This window comes from Erinaceus europaeus, chromosome 7 (assembly GCF_950295315.1).
Source record: "Erinaceus europaeus chromosome 7, mEriEur2.1, whole genome shotgun sequence".
In the NCBI taxonomy this organism is placed as follows: domain Eukaryota; kingdom Metazoa; phylum Chordata; class Mammalia; order Eulipotyphla; family Erinaceidae; genus Erinaceus; species Erinaceus europaeus.
In genome coordinates, this window is record NC_080168.1 from 2,090,496 (window position 1) to 2,110,283 (window position 19,788).

General features: G+C 53.3%; 1 protein-coding gene across 3 annotated transcripts in view; it reads left to right on the plus strand.

The window, feature by feature from the left end:
- STK11IP (serine/threonine kinase 11 interacting protein) overlaps positions 1 to 6,683 on the plus strand; it is a 136,687-nt gene extending 130,004 nt beyond the window's left edge. For all 3 annotated transcript variants that reach the window (XM_060193654.1, XM_060193655.1, XM_007532030.3), the window contains 8 exons: positions 508 to 732; positions 818 to 921; positions 3,534 to 3,631; positions 3,718 to 3,896; positions 4,066 to 4,147; positions 4,259 to 4,329; positions 4,603 to 4,847; positions 6,223 to 6,683. In XM_060193654.1, the coding sequence (XP_060049637.1) occupies positions 508 to 732; positions 818 to 921; positions 3,534 to 3,631; positions 3,718 to 3,896; positions 4,066 to 4,147; positions 4,259 to 4,329; positions 4,603 to 4,847; positions 6,223 to 6,372 (1,154 nt within the window). In that variant the 3' untranslated portion in view covers positions 6,373 to 6,683. The remainder of the gene's footprint in view (positions 1 to 507; positions 733 to 817; positions 922 to 3,533; positions 3,632 to 3,717; positions 3,897 to 4,065; positions 4,148 to 4,258; positions 4,330 to 4,602; positions 4,848 to 6,222) is intronic.
- Positions 6,684 to 19,788: the final 13,105 nt, after the last annotated feature.

A 19,788-nucleotide genomic window follows, 5' to 3' on the forward strand; every position in this document is an offset into this window, starting at 1 on the left:
GGTGGGGAGCCGGGGGCTCGAACTGGGATTCTTACACCGTCCTTGTGCTTCACACCACGTGTGCTTAACCCGCTATGCTACCGCCCAACCCCCCAGACCCTGGATTTTTTTGTTTTCTAATTTTGGTGCAAGGGAGTGAACCCACTGAAGGTCTCAGGTCTGTAAGGCACTGCCATGTGGGCTGCCCAGCCAGTTTTTTTGATCCTATATCCTCAGAGAGATGGGGAAGGGGGAGGCCTCCCGGCACTGCTCCACCTGCTGGAGCTCCCCCGGTGCTGACCATGACGGCCCACATTGAGCCCAGGACCTCACGTGGGGGGAGGTGTGCACTCGGCCCACCCAGCACCAGGTGGGTTCCCACAGTTCCCAGCACAGGTAGGAGAGTGCGAAACACACATTGGCGGGTGGGGCTCCAGCCGTAATTGCCATGGGCAGCCGGGAGCAGTGACGGGGCCAGGATGGAACCCACATCAGGTGCCGACACGGCCCCCTCCCCGCCCCACCCAGACCCTCCCACTGTCTGTCCCAACTGCGGCAGCGACCACGTGGTGCTCCTGGCACCGTCTGTAGGCGCCCCTAATGGACTCCAGGGGCGGGGAGAGGGGTTATTGGCCCCCTCGAGGTCCCCCAGCCCTGACCCAGGCCCACCCGGCCCCGGCGACCACGTTGACGGGGGCGCCCCCTCCCTGATGCCTGACTCCCAGGACCACCACAGCTGGGGCCTTAGTCCGCGTGAGTATTGTGGGCACAGGCAGGCTGGCCTTTGGGGGCAGAAAGGGGTGGTGTTGGGGAGGCTGACCCGTCCACCCGCCCCCAGCCCCTGAGCGCCGGGCCCTCCGAGCCGTGGACCACCGGCTCCGGCTCTTCCTGGACGTGGAGGTGTTCAGCGACGCCCAGGAGGAGTTCCAGTGCTGCGTCAAGGTCTGTGCCAGCCTGCCCCCGGCTCCCAGGGTGCTCTTGAGTCCGCCAGTCCGTGGCCTCCGTCGCGGACTGCGGCTGATGATGCAGGTAGAGAACTTAGCCAGCGGCTGGGACCCGACACTGACGTTTCTCGGGCTCAGAGAAAGCCACTTCAGCTGCCAGGCAGTTTGATCTGACTCGTCTGGGGGGACACACACAGGACAGCCCAGCTGGGACCCTGTCCAGTGTGCGGCCCCATCCGGGTCTTCCCTGAGGGTCTCTTGGTGAAGCTACACATTACATCAAGGGGAATGAGGGAGATTAAACAGCAGGAGACAAACAGCAGGAGCAGAATGCCCAGGCACAAGTAACAGGTGGTTATATAGCACACAGGTAAACACTGAAGACATATGCTTTTTAAATATTTATTTACTTATTTATCCCCTTCTGTTGTCCTTGTTTTATTGTTGTTGTAGTTATTGTTATTGATGTCATTGTTGGATAGGACAGAGAGAAATGGAGAGAGGAGGGGAAGACAGGGGGAGAGAAAGACAGACACCTGCAGACCTGCTTCACCGCCTGTGAAGCAACTTCCCTGCAGGTGGGGAGCCAGGGGCTCGAACCAGGATCCTTCAGAGGACATATTTTTAATATTTTTATTTGTTTACTATTGGATAGAGACAGATGTTGAGAGAGGAGGGGGAGATAGAGAGAGAGGGAGAGGGACACCTGCAGTCCTGCTTCACCACTTGTGGAGTTTCCCTGCTGTAAGTGGGGACCAGGGTCCTTGAACCTGGGTCTTTGTGCACCATAATGTGTGCACTTATTAACCAGGTGCCACTGCCTGGCCCCTCAGAATACATCCCTTTTTTTTTTTATGGCCTCCAGGGTTATTGCTGGGGCTCGGTGCCTGCACCCACGAATCTGATGCTCCTGGAGGCTATTTTTTTCACTTTTGTTGCCCTTGTTGTTTTATCGTTATTGTGGTTATTTTTATTATTGTTGTTATTGATGTTGTTGCTGTTGGATAGGACAGAGAGAAATGGAGAGAAAAGGGGAAGATGAAGGGGGAGAGAAAGACAGACACCTGCAGACCTGCTTCACCACCTGTGAAGCGACTCCCCTGCAGGTGGGGAGCCAGGGGCTCAAACCGGGATCCTTCTGTTTTGCGCCACGCTCGCTTAACCCGCTGCGCTACCGCCTGACCCTCCCGCCCCTATTTTTTTTTTTTTTTTTTTTTTACCAGAGCTCTGTTCAGCTCTGGCTTGTGGTGGTGCAGGGGGTTGAACCTGGGACTCTGGAGCCTCAGGCATAAGAGTCTATTTGCATAACCATTACTATCTACCCTCTGCCCCTCAGAATACATTTCTAAGGGGAGAAACATCAGAGTAAGGGTGTTTAAAACTGCTATTGTCCAAAAGTCCTCACATCAGGTACCTTCTTTTGATGCCAAAAGATACTGAGTTTATCCTTGTCATCCTGGGCAGTCACTCTCAGGTGTGATGTCAGAGTTGCGGGCGATCGCATGTGGTGATTCTGTCTGTGGGCAGAAATCTCTGACACACCCAGACTTTGCCCCAGAGCAGGATTCTGTAGTCAGAGACACGGCCTGAAAAACAGGCCTCGTGGCTATCAGTCAAAGGAGTGCACCCAGCAGACAGTCAGCGCGTATCTTACACACGTAGATGCAAAGGTAGCAGTGGGGGTATCCAGTAGCAGGAAGTCTGGCGTCAGAAACCTCTTCTGCGGGGAGCTGCCGGCTGGCTCATCCTCGGCGCCAGTGAGTGTCTCCTCTGGGTGGCTGCAGGGCCGTCCTCTGAGGCCGAATCCCAGCGGTTGCTCCCGGAAAGGGACCAACAGTGTCTCTCTTGTGGCGTCTGTGACCTGCCCGGCTGGGCCTGGCAGTCAGCATTCAAGCTTCCCACTGTCCTCAGAGGATGGCAGAGCTGTGGGACTGGGCCCAGGGCCCCTAACCACTCAGCTTCAGGCCTCTGTGAGGACTGCTAAGGACAGACATGGAGCTCAAGCTGAGAAAGTGCTTCAGATGGGCCAGAGGCCTAGAGGGCCGTCTGAACAGGCGTGTGTGTGTGTGTGTGTGTGTGTATATGTGTGTATATGTGTGTATGTATATGTGTATTTGTGTGTATGTATATGTGTGTATGTATATGTGTATGTGTGCATTTTTGTATGTATATGTGTGTAGTGTATGTATGTGTGTGTTTGTGTGTGTATTATGTGTATGTGTCTGTATATGTGTGTATATGTGTATGTATATATGTGTGTATGTATATGTGTATATGTATGTGTGTAGTGTATGTATGTGTGTGGTGTGTGTATGTATGTGTGTGTATATGTGTGTGTATGTGGGGGGGGAGGAAGGGGGTCTCTCAGGAAAGATGGGGTGAAGAACAGTTAGTGGGGAGCACTCCCTGTGATTGGGCAGCCAGATATGGGCCGTGGGGAGGACAGGTGTTGGAGAGGAGCCGAAGGAGCCGGTTTGAGGGGCGAAGGGTCTTTTGAGGGGTTCCCAGTGCTGTGGAAGGGCGGGGGAGGGGCCAGCTGCCCCTGCTCACAGGGTCTGACATGACAGCGGCCTCTCCGGTCCTCTCTCTTCACCTGATCCTCCCCATCAGGTGCCACTGGCGATGGCCGGCCAGCCGGGGGAGTGTCCCTGCCTGGTGGTGGTGTCCGACCACAGGCTTTATGCCTTGAAGGTGACGGGCGAGATCTGGTGAGTTCGTGGGGTTGGGGGCTGAGGGCCGGCAAGGGCATCCCTGTGGACCTCTCTCCAGTCACTCACTGCTGTGTGTCACCTAGCGGTCCCCCGGCTGGCTGGCTGCAGCCCTCCCTGGCTGTTCCCCTGCAGGACCTGAGCGGCATCGAGCTGGGCCTGGCGGGGCAGAGCCTGCGGCTGGAGTGGGCGGCCGGGGCAGGCAGCTGTGTCCTGCTGCCCCGGGAGCCCCTCTACTGCCAGGCCTTCTTGGAGGAGCTCACGGGTGAGCCAGGGAGGGGTGCGGCACTGTGGTGAAGACAGGCGGGTGGTGGGACCCCCCTCCTAGAAGTGTCTGGAGCCAGAGCTCTGGAGGCAGGTGGGGCAGTCTGGCAGTGTGGTAGTGGGAGAGATGGAGTCTCTGAGGGTCTGTGTTTCTGGCTGGCACCACCCAGATGTCTTGGAGTCTCTGCCCCCCGCCCGGAGAGTCAGCATCAGCGTCACCAAGGAGGAGGTGACCCCAAATCACCGGCTCTGGTACGTGGGGGCGGGGGGGCCTTCTCGTTGCCAGCATGGCCGGGCCCCTCCCCCCAGGCCTGGCCCCGCCCTCCTCCTCCCTGCCCCTCGCTGAACCTCCCTCCCTGCCAGGCCCCTGCTGGACAGTGGCCCTTCCTCGGAGCCACCTCGCTTCTTCTACCTGCGCGTGCTCCTGCTGGAAGGTGAGGCCTCCTGAGCTGGGCTCGACCTGAGCTGGGGCTCGTCCCTGGAGTTGGGGTGACCTCTGCCTTGCAGGTGCATCCCAGTGTGGGCCTGCCAGCTGGGTGTTAGGGCACTCGGGGTGGGCACTGCTCCTCACTGGGACCTGGGGGTTGGGAATGCGGGCACACATTGGAGGATCCTCTCCCCCCAGCTCCGTCAGGATGCAGGCTCACCACGGATGCCTCAGGCTCCGGGCTCCCGGACCTGACTCTGTCCCCACCTTGCCACCCCAGGCCTCGCCCTGCGCCCCATGTCCCTGCTGCTGACCCTGTCTACCCTGTACCTCCTGGAGGAGGCAGCCCCCGAGGGAGCCCGGACAGAACCCCCGCCTCCAGCCACCACCACCCCAGCCTCTGTGAAGGGCCTTCCGGCAGGCCCGGGGCTATGGATCCACGGGGAGCAGCCGCTCAGCTGCCTGAGCTCTGTGCTGTGCTACCGCTTGGCACCTGGGGACCTGCGGCTGGTCTTTTACGATGAGGTGGGTGTGGGGGCTGAGGGGCTGGGTGCATGGGGGGCTGGGGGCTCCATGAACAGAGTGGCTCTCCGGGCAGGCAGCCTATGGGGGGGAGGGGCAGAGGCAGGGCTGTGGGCCGTCTACAGGCCAGCTCGGAGCCCAGGTCTGCCTGCCTCTGTTCCTGGCAGAGCCAGAGCCTCCTGCCTGGCCCATGTGGTTTCTCTGCTCTCAGGCCTCCATTCCACTCAGAGACTCAGAGACAGAGACTCAGAGACACAGAGGCACAGAGCCACGGCACCCCCCCCCCCCAGTTGTGTTGCTGGGCTGCACGCATGACAAGGCCGGTACCTGACCCAGGGAGCTATGACCTGGTGCTGGCAGCTCCCTCCTAAGCCGCCCCCTGAGTGGGTTCCCCTGATGGTCCTCTCACAGGTGATGCTGAGCAGGGAGCCGGACCCCACGCATTTCTTGGAGAGGCTCCAGAACTTACGCTCTAGAAAATGAGATTAAAGACCAGACAGGGCCAGGTGTGGTGCACCTGGTGGGGGGCACCTGGGTTCGAGCCCCGCTCCCTCCACCCACAGCGAGCAGGGACACAGGGCTGCAGGTGTTTCTCTTAGCTCTCCTTTCCCTCTTGACTTCTCTGTCTCCATCCAGTAGAAGAAAAGAGAAGTAAACACACCTCCCTCTGGGAGCCTTCAGCTGTGTCCAGAGCTCAGCTCAGCTGGCAGAGCCCGGGGCTCCGGGCCGAGACTCCAGGCTCAGTCTCACGTGCATGGCGTGGTGCTCTGCGCTTGCTCGCTCGCTCTCTCTCTCGGGCAACTCTGTCTCAGGCTGGGGAGATATTGCAACAGTCACCAACAGACTTTCCTGCCTGAGGCTCAGAGGTCTCAGGTTCAATCCCAGCACCACCAGAAGCCAGAGATGAGCAGGGCTCTGATCAAAAAAATTGATTCAGAAACTTTGTCATGTGAAATAAATATTTACAAAACAACTCAGGGAGGCCAAAGCAACAGTTGCTCAGGCAGGGTGCCCACCTGGCCAGGTGCAGGGCTCTGGGCTGAGCGCAGCACCAAGGGGGAGGCGCTGTGCGTTCTGATCTCCTCTCCCTCCCTCTCCCTCTGAGCCCCTCCTCTCCCTCTTCTCCCTTTCCCTCTCTCTCCCCCTCTCCCTCTTCTCCCTCTTCTTCTCCCTCCTCTCCCTCCTCCCTTCCCTTTCCCTTCCCTCTCCCTCCTCTCCCTCCCTCTCTTCCTCCTCCCCAGTGATGAAGCTATGTGAGGAAGGCTCATCCCACAGGAAGCCTCTCTTAAGGGGAGTGGCTGGCATGGGTGCCAGTTCCTCTCTACTCCCTGCCCACCCACCCTGGGTGTCCTTCCCTGAGCCCTCCTCTCCCCGCCAGGTGTCCCGGCTGGAGAGCTTCTGGGCTGTTCGGGTTGCAGGTCCTGAGCAGCTGGCGGCCCTGCTGGCCTGGATCCGCGGGCCCTGGGAGGAGCTGTTTTCCATTGGACTCCGGATAGAGACCCAGGAGGCTCCAGACCCCGACGGCTGAGCCTGTCCTGCCCCTGGGAGGATGCCCTTGCTCAGACACCACCGCAGACTTCTCTGGATGCCGGGATGACACCGAGGCCCCGGGCGCCCCGTGGCTGCAGGGAAGGACAGTGGACACCTCTTGTTTTCCATTCATCTCTGTGCTGACTTTTTCAGAGAGATACAGAGAGAGACTATAGCGTCAGACCTTCTTTCACTGCGGTGGGGGCCGGGCTGGAGCCTGGGTCTCACACAGGGCAGCAACGCCCTGTCCAGGTGAGCCCAGCCCTGCACTGTTCCTCAGGTGTCAGTAAAGCCATCTCCAGTCTGCTGTCCCTGTGTGTGCCTGCTTGCTTAAGGGTCTGCATTCCTCTCTCTCCTTGTGGGGCTGAGTGGGCTGCCCGTGGGAGAGGGTCTGTGACCCTACCTGTGACTGACCCCTCCTCCACGGGCAGCCCATTCAGCACGTGGTACTGTGAACTCCTATCCCCAGCCTTGCTGAGTCCCAGCCCCTGGCTTGAGGAGGACCCCTGACCGGTGTCCAGCGACGCCTCATGCCAGAGCTCTGGTTCATTCTCCCCTCTCTCATTCACATAAAAACCACAGCTCTGGGAGTCAGGCAGTAGCGCAGCGGGTTAAGTGCACGTGACGCGAAGCACAAAGACCAGCATAAGTATCCTGGTTCGAGCCCCCGGCTCCCCACCTGCAGGGGAGTCGCTTCATAAGCGATGAAGCAGGTCTGCAGGTGTCTGTCTTTCTCTCCCCCTCTCTGTCTTCCCCTCCTCTCTCCATTTCTCTCTGTCCTGTCTAACAACATCAGTAATAACAATAATAACTACAATACCAATTACAAGGGCAACAAAAGTGGAAAAAAATGCAACTTTTTGGAGAAGATGCCTTGATGTGGGGGGTGGTCCCATTGTACTGGGACCCATCGCCTGCTCCCTGCCTGCTGTCAGACAGAACGCTGACCTCTAGGATGCACAGATGCCCGGTGGCAGGAGGGCCGGTGGGGACAGCCATGGGGAGGAAGCTAGAGGAACAGAATGATGATAACACCTTATCATGACTAGGGGAGGTAGGTGGCTCCCTAGGCCCTGTGGGCTCCCTGCGGGATCCCTATGGGGCCTGGGTGTTAGCTGAGAGGAGGCTGGAGACCTTCCGGGTTGTGCCAGACTCACGATGGTGGTGGAGGGTAGGGGTCCTGTCCCCAGGTGGGAGGTGACCGAACTAGAATGCTTTGAAACCGTCAGGGTGAGTCTGTCTGAATGTTACCTGTATGTCCTACTGGTTAGAAATGGGGCTCCCCTGGGGAGACCGGCCTCTGAGAATGGGGGCCTGGCAGCGATATAACTGCTGGAACACACACATTACCAAGCACGAGGACCTGGGTTCCAGCCCCTGATCCCCACCTTTGGCAGGGGGATGCTCTCTCCTCTATTTTCCCCTCCCCTCTCAATTTCTCTCCGTCTTACCAAATAGAAAAGAAAACAAACAAGTCACTTAACACGGCAGCTTTGTAATGTCAGCACCGAGCTCCAGTGTTGGAGCTCTCGTGGGCGGTCTCTCAGCTAGAAGGGCAAACTTACGGAGTTCCCATCACCGGTTCAAGAGACCATGTGAAAAGAAAGAGACTCGGGGAGGATTCTGGTAAAACATACTTGTTTATTGGGGGAGGGTTTGGGTTGATCTAGAAGGCTAGACAATAGTTTTCACATACGTCAGCATTCACAGGTTTCTTAAAGGTCAGCTTGCCCCTCTGGCAGGGGCTGGTATGACAAGAATTGATACATAAAGATAATACAATTAGTCTCCTGATGCAGGCATTTAATTATCCAAAGGCATTTGAGAGAAGAATAGGGGTTGAACCAGTAAGGTGAGATAGAGAAGGAAGAACAAGGCTTTAAAGACATCAAAAGGGCTCCAGGAAATAAGGTCTTGGGGGGCTTTTCACTTGTCTGGTGTTAGGAGTGTGTGACAGGATGTGCTCTTCCTTTGTGATCAAAAGGTGAAGTGGAATGTGTGAGCTTTGAGTGAGTGCAACCATTTGGCTGAAGGGTGGGGGGATGTAGGCTCTTTGAAGTGGGAGTCTTACAGAGGCAAGCTGAGTCTGATAGACTTTTGTCTGCTCATCTCTATGGAGAGAGGATAACAAGAGAGGTGTCTTTTCAGACCTCCATCCGTGAGGGTGGGGGGAGCTTCCCTAAGCTCTACCAGACTTCCCCACAGTCCCACACTCCAGTGATAAATCTGGAGGCACAGCAAAGCAAAGTCATGAACGGGGAATAAGCCAGCAGCCCACACTTGGTCGCGCGCACACTACTGTGCGATTGGGGGTGGGGGGAGGTGTGCAGGGCCCAAGAAAGGCCTGTGCACAGGTGCAGAAAACAAGTTCACCTACTTCTGCTTGGCTCAGAGCTGCCCTGAATTTTTAATTGAAGCCAATTAGAACTTCCCAAAAATACTAGTCCACTTTCCTGGCTGAGTGCACACCCCCTCCCCAGCATCTGCATCGGCAACATCAACTACATCAGCATCAGCATTGGCATCAGCATCAGCAGCAACAGCATCAGAATCAGCAACAACATCAAAAGCATCAACAGCATCAAGCACCAGCATCAGCATCAGAATCAGCAACAGCATCAACAGCAACAGTATCAGCATCAACAGCAACAGTATCAGCATCAACAGCAACAGTATCAGCATCAACAGCAACAGTATCAGCATCAACAGTATCAGCATCAGCAACAGTATCAGCATCATCATCAGTATCAGCATCAACAGTATCAGCATCAACAGCAACAGTATCAGCATCAACAGCAACAGTATCAGCATCAGTATCAGCATCCGCAACAGCATCAGCATTAGCATCAGCAACACCATCAGCCAGGAGGGGTCGGAGCTGCCTCATGGGAGTGGGGTGGTGGTGGGTGTGTCACGTGATTTCCCCCAGAAGCCAGTTCAGATGAGTGTCTATACCCTCTGGTCACTTTGGGAGTGGCCTGTGAAACAGTTGAGTCTGTGGGCAGTTGGAAGAGGAGCTTCTTGGGGCCGGGTGGTGGTCTACCTGATTGAGAGCACATGCTACAGTGCACAAGGACCTGGGTTCAAGCCCTTGGTCCCCACCTGCAAGGAGAAAGCTTCAAAAGAGGTGGAGCAGGGCTGCAGGTGTGTCTCTGTCTCCATCCTCCCCACTTCCTTCTCAACTGCTCTATCTCAAATAAAATCCTTAAAAACATTATACGAAAGAAGTAAAACTAATAGAGTCGGGCGGTAGTGCAGTGGGTTAAGCGCAGGTGGTGCAAAGTGCAGGGACCGACGTAAGGATCCCGGTTCAAGCCTTGGCTCCCCACCTGCAGGAGAGTTGCTTCACAGGCGGTGAAGCAGGTCTGCAGGAGTCTAATTTCTCTCCCCCTCTCTGTCTTCCCCTCCTCTCTCCATTTCTCTCTGTCCTATCCAACAACAGTGACAACAATAATAACTATAACAATAAAACAAGGGCAACAAAAGAATAAATAAAATGTTTAAAAAAGCAAAAAAAAAAAAAAAAACTAATAAAGGAGCTTTTTGTGGAGGAGAGAATTCAGCAGGTGGGCAGAGGGCGTGAGGGCCTGAGGCCCCAGCTTTGGTTACTGGTAGCAAACCAGAGCTAAGCAGTGCTCTGCTGTTTCTCTTTGAAAAAAAGAAAAAGAGTTTCTTCTTTCCTTCCTTCCCTCCTCTCTTTTTTTCAGCTGAAGATCTCAACATTCTTTTTTCCCCCCATGTTTGCATTTGTGTTTAATAGTGGGTTAGAAGATTGTCAGATGACAGTGTAGAGTTCCACACCGGAGTTCTGTGTCCCCCCCCCCCCCCCCGTTCCCACTTGCCAGAGATAACCACCAGACTTCTCCAAGTCTTAGAAACAGTTTGCTTGTTTCTGTAATTTTTTATTCTTTTCTTTTTTAAAGTTCACATGTATCAGTTCTCTAGATTCCACACTTAAGGATTAAGTTGTCTTCCATCCTCACCTCCAGTTCCATCCACGTTGTCCCAAAGGACACAATATCATCTTTTTTGATTGCAGAGTAGTATTCCATGGAGTATGTATCCCATAACTTCTCCAGCCAGTCATCAGATGATGGGCATTTAGGCTGCTTCTACTCTTTGGCTGTTGTGAATAACGCAGCTGTGAACACAGGGGTGCCTATGTCTCTACTAATGAGTGCTTGAGTGTCCACTGGATCAGTACCCAGGAGTGGTATTGCTGGATTGCAAGATACTTGCATTATTATGTGTTTAAGGACTGTCCATTCAGTCTTCCAAAGGGGCTGCACCAGTTGCAAACATTCTCTCTCTTTTTTTTTTTTAACCTGAGCAATGGTGGTGCGGGGGATTGAACCTGGGATTTTTGGAGCCTTGGGCATGAAAGTGAGTTTCTTTGCATAATCATTATGCTATTTTCCCTCTGCCCACAAACATTCTTTTTTATTTAAATTTTTTTAATTTTTAATTTATTGGATGGAGACAGCCAGAAATCAAAAGGGAAGGGTTGGATAGAGAGGAAGAGAGACAGACAGACACCTGCAGCCCTGCTTCACCACTCGTGAAGCTTTCCCCCTGGAGGTGGGGACCGGGGACTCAAACCTGGGTCCTTGCGCATTGTAATGTGCACTCAGCCAGGTGCGCCACCACCCGGCCCCACAAACATTCTTTTTAAAGACATTTTTATTGAACGAGATCTGGAGCGAAGCCTCACTCTGGCACATGCTATGCTGGGAATTGCACTTGGGACCTTGTGTCTGAGTGTCCACACCTTATCCCTGGCCAACTCCCAGGCCGCTGTAAACAGACAACAGCAGAATCCTCAGCATCCTCTGGTGAGTGACAGGCAAAGTGCCGGCACTGCCTTCCGGTAAGTGGCTGAGGGCCAGGCCGCGGCCCGTCCTGGAGTGATCGGCCTTTAGCTGGACGTCTCAGGAGGAGAAGGCGTCAGCTTACCCCTCCTTCTCAGGTCTGGGCAAACAGGATGGCCGTCTGACCACAGGAACCCAGGACTGTCCCCAGAGACCACTTTGGCTTCCCTTTCCAACAAATGTTATTGATGCCGAGGTCAGTCTGGCCCAGAGCTGGCAGGCAGGGCTGGCCCGAGGCAAGAAGTGATTTGCTCCCTGAAACAGCCCAGGACAGTGCAGAGACAGCTGTGGAGGGGTGCATACAGCTTCATGCTGCAGTGTAAAAAAAAAGAATAGTAATAATAAAAAAGATTTAACTAGAGCCCTGCTCAGCTCTGCCTCATGGGTGCTGGGGATTGAACTGGAGAGTTCGGGGCCTCAGGCATGAAAACCATTTTGCAGAACCACTGTGCTGTCTTTCCAGCCCCCTAGAGACATTCTAGGAGGAGGATCAGAGACAGGCGGTGAAGGCACGAGAGCGATAAGGCAGAAGGGGCTAGGGGCCGTATCGACCTTCTGTCCCTCCTGCTTCCCTTCTTTTTCTTTCCTTTTCTTTTTTCCTCCAGGGTTACTGCTGGGACTCGGTGCCTGCACCATGAGTCCACTGCTCCTGGAGGCTACTTTTTCCCTTTTGTTGCCCTTGTCGTTTATTTTTAATCATTGTTGTAGTTATTATTATTATTATTGTTATTGCTATTGGTGGTGGTGGATAGGACAGAGAGAGGAGGGGAGGCAGAGAGGGGGAGAGAAAGACAAACACCTGCAGACCTGCTTCACCGCCTGTGAAGCGACTCCCCTGCAGGTGGGGAGCTGGAAGCTCGAACTGGGATCCTTACGACTGTGCTTTGTGCCATGTGCGCTTAACCCGCTGTGCTCCCGCCCGACTCCCCTCTTTCTTTTCTAACGGGACACCACAGAGTGACTCTTGCATGTGAGACTCCACCAAGGAGACTCCCCAGCCTGATTTTATGTTTCCCAGACTCATGCTCGGTGCTGGGGATTGAACCTGGGACCTTGAAGCCTCAGCCACGAATGTCTTTCGCACCACCATCCTGCTGTCTCTCCCACTTTCATCCTGTTTTTATTTTTTTCTACTTCTTATATTTTTTTGAGAGGAAGGGAAAAAGGAGAGTCACCCCGGCACACGCCTCCATCCACGGAGCTTCCATTGTGCCGCGCATGTGTTGGGGCTTGGACCCAGGGTCTCACACACCGGACGCAACTGGGCACGATCTCTCCTGGCCCTCCAAAATATTTTTTAAACCTGAATATATTCCTGTTCAAAAATAATATTTAAAAATGCATGTGTGTAAGGTCTTTGGCAGTGACCGACAGAGAGTCGTCTGGAGCCAGGGAGCCAGGTGCATTTCCCTTTCTTTAGGAGAGGGTCTGTCTTCGCTGATCAGTCCCTTCACCTTCAGTGTGACAGGTGACACCCCTCCTCTACCTTTGCCAGGATTCTGTGGCAACTTCCCAGATGCCCCTGTCCGTGTCTCTTGGCAGCTCAGCCACGATCTCTGTATTGGGTACCTGCGGTGATTTTTACAGCTGCCTTTTCAAGAGCCAGAGTGAGGTGAGGGAGACAGCATAATGGTTATGCAAATCAGATTCTCCTGCCTGAGGTTCCCAGGTCCCAGGTTCAATCCCCAGCACCACCACAAGCCAGAGCTGAGCAGTGCTCTGGCACTAATAACAACAATGAATTCAAGAGTCAGTCGGGAGTGGTATGATTGTCTTACAGCAAAGAGCGCAGGTCCAAGCCCTCAGCCCCCACCTGCAGCAGAGAACACAGCAGCAAATCTAGAACTCAGCAGCTCCAGACTCGGGCTGGAGAAACAGCTCACTCGAGTAGTGTGCTGCTTTGGTACAGCTGCAACCCAAGTTCCAGCCTGGCCCCCACCGCGTTGACGGGAGCTTCCGTGGTGTGGTGTCTCTCTCCCCCTCCTTCTCTACTCCTCTCCCCCTCGACTCCCTCTCCCTCTCCACTCCCATCTCTCCCCCTCTCTGTCTCTCTTAAAAAACCAACAAACCCAAAGCTTCAGAGTTGTGTGTTTGCATTGCTGATCACTGTGGAACCCTGGGCCAGCAGCCTGTCCTCTCTGGTCCTCGGGACCTGCCATCTACAGCCAGCCCGCGCTCACCCTGTTGCTGGGAGCCGTGATGCTCAATGGAAGCACCAAATGACCCATAAAGGGTGAGAAGCACTGGCTTTCAGGCTGGGGAGACAGCATAGTGGTTCTGCAAATAGACTTACTTCCATGCCTGAGGCTCCAAAGTCCCAGGCTCAGTCTCCAGCACTGCCGTAAACCAGAGCTGAGCAGTGCTGTGGCTGTGTTCTAGTTCTTTCTCTCTCTCACTGTTGCCACCAGGGTTATCATGGAGCCAGTGCCAGCGCTACAAATCGACCATTCCATGAAGCCTTTTTTCCTGTTCTTTTCTATTTTATTTAATAGGACAGAGAAATTGAGAGGTGAGGGGAGATAGAGAGGGAGAAGAGAAAGAGATACCTACAGACCTGCTTCACTGCTCATGAAGCTTCACCCTGAAGGTGGGGACGGAGGGCTTGAACCAGGTGTACCACTGCCCAGCCCCAGTTGTGTTCTCTCCTCACCCCCTCTCTATCTTTCTAGATCTGTGTCATCAAAGTAGAACATGTATATGTGGTCTCAGCCCCCTGCCTCTGACTTAGCCCACCCTGCCTTGTTGCTGAGAGTCCCCTGCCCTCTGTGGTGGGGACAGCCTGCATCTCAGTCCTCTGTGTTCCTGGGGCCCTTGGACATCGCTGGGCTGTGAGCAAGCCCAGGCATGTCAGCTCTTGGCCCACCCTTGGCCATGTGCTCATCCTAGATTCTCGGCAGCCCCGTGGAAGCATTTGTCACTGTATTAGCTGCTGTAATTACTTGTGCACTGTCTTCAAGCCCAGCGCCAGTTAACGAGCTCCCAGGGCAGCCAGGCTCTCTGTGGGGAGCCCCACTAGTCCCCCACTTGCTCCTGGTCCCACAAAGTGGACAGTCCAGTGGGGAGATCCCAGAGGCACTGGGGGCTGGGCCTGAACTGAAGGGGTGGGGGAACGCTGTCCCGGGACCCCTGCATGCTGACATCACAGACAGAAGGTCAGCACAACCCTGAAGAGACCCTGTCTCTGTGTTTTTATTAATTAATTAATGGATAGAGACAGAAATTGAGAAGGGACAGGGAGAAAGACAGAGATCCCTGCAGCCCTGTCTACCACACGTGAAGCTTTCCCCCTGCAGGTGGGGACGAGGGTCTTGAACCTGGGTCCTTGCACACTGTAGTGTGTGCGCTCAACCAGGTGCGCCCCCGCCTGGCCCCTGATGTCTCTGTTTTGCGGGTGAGTATGCTGAGGTTCAGGTTAGGAAAGGTGATTCTCCTCAAGGTGATGTAGAGCCTGTAGGGCCTCAGAGTCCGGCCTCCCTCTCCTACCCCCAAACCCACCTCTCGTGGCCTGGGCAGTGGCTCTGTGGAGGAGCCCAGGACCTGCACGGCCGAGACCAGTTCGGTCTCTGCCTCTGCCTCTGTGTATGCTGCAGTGACGCTCTGCTTCTCTCTCTCTTTCATATTAAATAAACAACAACAACAACACATTTTTTTAATGTGGGTTTCTTTTGGCCACCAGGGTTATGGTTCAGCGCCTACCTGTGATCATTTATGATAGAGGGTTAGAGACAGAAAGAGTGAAGGGGGAGGGAGGCAGGCAGACCCCACGCCAACATATTTCACTAAAAGTGAACCTCCTGCCTGTTAACCTTTCTTTCTCTCTCATATGTGTTTGTGAAAGAGGCCAGAGACCGCCAAGCCCCAAACATTCCCTCCCCTTAAGTCTCCCTTGAACTCCCAGCCTGCCTCACCCTCTCCGTCCTGGGGCACCTGCTTCCAGAGAACTTACTTCCAGCCACGCGGATCCTGCCAGGGTCGTTTCCCCAAGGTCTTTCTTTCTGGAAGCTTCTTCCCTCCATGATCAACACCCCCCCCCCCCAGTCCCCACCACTGCTCATCCTTCACTGTCTCTCTTCACCTCCCCGTCTTCCCTCCTCACAGATCTTGTCTCCGGCCTCACCTTCACTGAGCTCTGCTTCCTCTCCCTGGTCCCGCCACATCGCAGAATTATAAATGTCAAGTAGGGCACCAAAGTAAAAACCCAGTGGTGAGGGGTAGACATGTAGCTTCCTGGGCCAGTGGGGGGTGGGAGTGGGCGGGAGGGATGGGTCACAGTCCTTTGGTGGTGGGAATGGTGTTTATGTACACTCCTAGCAAAATGTAGACATATAAATCAGTAGTTAATTAATATGAGAGGGGGAAGTCAATTGTATGTCTCAAAGTTTCTCAAAACACAAACTGAATCTTTTTAATATATAGGCTGTGTATTTGATATGCGGACTCTCTCAAAAGCCTAGACCAAGTAGATTAGAAGCTTCCAATAGCACAGCTATATACAAGATACTGGGTACTGTACAGCAAACCATAACAAAGGGACTTTTCAAAGTTAACCCAATTAACAAATAATGTGATAATAATATTAACTATTGATTGTCTTTTTGAACCCTAAGACAGCAGGAGCCTCACATCTTCACTATAGAGCCCCTACTTTCCCCCAGTCCTGGCACCCTTGGATAGGGCCCACTTTCCCGTATGCATCTCCCAATCCAAACCAAATAATATTGCATCCGCCGATCACAACCTAGCCAAAGCAACGATTTCCATCTCAGCATGCTTCACCTCAGACTGTATCCAGAGACTTCACGTGTGGAATGACAACCCTTCAGCTTCATTACTCGGGTGAGACCTTTCCTTTCATAGTACACTCTAATTTCATCTCAGGTGGTTCACTTTCTAACAAAGTCCCATAATCTAGATATACACCAGTTTCTGTGAGAGAGAGCTTATGTGCACACGTATCCATAAACTACTGCAAAATATATACCTGAAAGCAGAAGTACACTAGAGTTTGCAGTGAGTACCTCCCTAACACTTCCTCTCCACTATTCCAAGCTTGGGATCCATGATTGCTCAACAAATTGTTTGGCTTCATATGTTAACTCTCTTTTCAATCACCAGGTTCCAGATGCCACCAGGATGCTGGCTAGGCTTCCCTGGATTGAAGACCCCACCAATGTGTCCTGGAGCTCAGCTTCCCCAGAGACACACCCTACTAGGGAAAGAGAGAGGCAGACTGGGGGTATGGACCGACCAGTCAACGCCCATGTTCAGCGGGGAAGCAATTACAGAAGCCAGACCTTCCACCTTCTGCAACCCTCAACGACCCTGGGTCCATGCTCCCAGAGGGATAGAGAATGGGAAAGCTACCATGGGAGGGGGTGGGTTATGGGGATTGGGTGGTGGGAATTGTGTGGAGTTGTACCCCTCCTACCTTATGCTTTTGTTCACTAATCCTTTCTTAAATAAAAAAATTAAAAAAAAAAAGAATTATAAATGTCGGGGCTGGGCAGGGGCACACCCAGTTGAGGGCACACATTAATCACGCACAAGACTCAGGTTCAAGCCCCTGGTCCTCACCTTCAGGGAGGAAGCTTCACGAGCAGTGAAGTGGGGCTACAGGTGTCTCTCTCCTCTGTTCTCCCTCCCCTTTCAATTTCTGTCTCTATCCTAAATAAACAAAAGCATTATAAATGTGTGTATCTTTGCCTGTCTAGTGAGAGTAACCTGACTGAGGGTGCCTTTTTAAATTTTTTTGCCTCCAGGGTTATTGCTGGGGCTCCGTGCCTACACGAAGAAACCACTGCTCCTGGAGGCTATTTGTTCCCATTTTGTTGCTCTTGTTGTCACTATTATTATTGCTGTTGTTGTTGTTGGATAGGACAGAGAGAAATGAAGAGAAGAGGGGAAGACAGAGAGGAGGACAGAAAGAGATACCTTCAGATCTGCTTCACCGCCTGTGAAAAGACCCTCCCCTGCAGGTGGGGAGCCGGGGGCTCAGACTGGGATCCGTACACAGGTCCTTGCGCTTTGCGCCATGTGCGCTTAACCCGCTGCGCTCCCGCCCAGCCTCTCAGGGTGTCTTTCTTACCCACGTGAACCTAGAGCACATGCTGAGCGTCTCCCCTGCACACGCCTGTGTGTGCACGAAACACAACATTGTCAAAACCGCCAGCATTTCATGCCCCCATTAGGCTGGGAGTACTCCTGACCTCATCCCCCACACTTTCTTCAGCACCCCCTGCTTTGCTGACTGAGGGCAGAGACTCTGCCCCCTCAGCCATGCCCCCCAGACCTGACTCAGACATTGCTTCTGCGCTAATCTTCTATTTTTTTAATTAGTGATTTAATATTGACTTATAATATTATAAGACAATGAGCACAATTCCAAACAACCTTTCCCACCACCAGAGCTCTGTGTCCCCATTCCCTCCATTGCAAACTGCTGTGGTTCTCTCAAGGTCACAGATATGGGCGGACTATTATTTCTATAAGTATATTTCTATATATTTGTCCATTTTTCTATGGTTCTGCCTTCTCTTTTATTTATTTATTTATTTATTTTGCCTCTGGGGTTATCACAGGGGCTCAGTGCCTGCACCATGAATCCACTGCTCCTGGAGGCCATTTTTTCTCCCCTTTTGTTGCCCTTGGTTGTTGTAGCCTTGTCATGGTTATTATTGTTATTGTTGATGTTGTTTGTTGTTGGATAGGACAGAGAGAAACGGAGAGAGGAGGGGCAGACAGAGAGGGGGAGAGAAAGATAGACACCTGCAGACCTGCTTCAACACCTGTGAAGCGACTCCCCTGCAGGCGGGAGCTGGGGGCTCGAACCAGGATCCTCCCGCCGGTCCTTGAGCTTTGCGCCACGTGCACCTAACCTGCTGCGTTACCACACGACCCCCCTCTTTCTTTCTAAGTCACACCTACACCTGTTACTACTTCTGAATGTCCTTTCTTTTTTCCTCATCTCTGTCTGAGTCCTGATGGAATTGGGGTTCGGAGCCCTCTGGTCATCTTCCCCTAATACCCCACCCTGCCCGGGAGTATGGACCAAAACTTTTTATATTTTTTATTTTTGCCTCCAGGGTTATTGCTAGGGCTAGGTGCCTGCACTACGAATCCACTACTCCTGAAGGCCATTTCCCCCATTTTTTTGCCCTTGTTGTTACCATTGATGCTGCTGTTATTATTATTATTGTCACTGCTGTTGTTGTTGAATAGGACAGAGAGAAATGGAGAGAGAAGGGGAAGACAGAGAGGGGGAGAGAAAGACAGACACCTGCAGACCTGCTTCACTGCTTGTGAAACGACTCCCCTACAGGTGGGGAGCCGGGGGCTTGAACCTGACCCTCCCTTTTACCTCTTCCTTGAATCACTGTAACATTTCCAGACACTTGGGTTCTGAATAAGCCAAAGGCAGAAAGAAAGGCTGGTGGCTTGTCTGTCCTGCCCGTTCCCTCCCCCCTGGGCCCCCTCCTGACATCAGGTGCCATCTCAGCTGCAGGAGACTTGCACACGGGGAGCTGAGCAACGGGCTGTGCCAGGGACGGGATCCTCTGGGCCAAGATGGTGTTCTCCTGAGCTCAGGTGGGTTCAAAGCTCAGTCCAGGTTTACTGAGGGGACCCTGGGCTCATGAGGGGATCAAATGCCTCCAAGGGACAACACTAAATGCAAAGGTGACGTTTAAGAAGCCCCTCTCCTGAGCCCAGCGTGGAGCTGGTGTTTGATGGAGACCAGTTCCAGCTCGAGCCCGAGAGCTTCCTCCATGTCACGTTTCCACCACAAGGCCAGCCAGCGCAAACAGCCTTGGTGTTCTGCTATGGAGAGAGGAGGGGACAGTCCAGGCCCATCTAAGGGGCCCTGGGGCTGCCTGCACCCTCCCTGTAGTTTCTAGATCACTGTGTCCCTGCTGGCTTAGGGCTACAAGCACAAGAATGGGGCCGGCACAGCTCCCTCAGACAGCGGGCCAATTTCTTTTCTTTTTTTTTTTTTTTTTGGTGCCAGGTTTTGTTTGTTACTTTTTAAAAAATCCCATTTTTGACTAGATTCAGACTTAGAGGTAGGAGCTCTCAAGGAACACAGCCTCCGTCGCTTGCAATCTGTTCCTGACGTTTTTCTCTGGCCTCCTTCATTCTCTCGGCCAAAAGTTTAGCACATTCTGCAGCCTCTGCTTCGTTTTTCTTGGCGCTGTTTCTTCAGAGCAATGTTTGTTGCAGAACACGTGGAGCAACAAGACACTGGATCTTGGGCGCTTTGGTCCTAGGTTGTTGTTGTTGTTTTTAATCTTTGTTTAGCGACTTTCTCAGGACATACTGGTGGACATCATCTTCTTTCGAAAGGTTGAAAAGTTTGCGGATTCTGCTGGCTCTTTTGGGCCCCAGTCAACAGAGCACAGCAGTCTCAGCGAGTCCAGGAATATCCTTCTCCCCCTTTTCTCACAATGGCCAAGTCAAGAATGCTCAAATTGGCATCCACAATCCAACCGAGAACAGACTTGCACTTAAAAAAAAATATTTATCTATTTATTTCCTTTTGTTGCCCTTGTTGC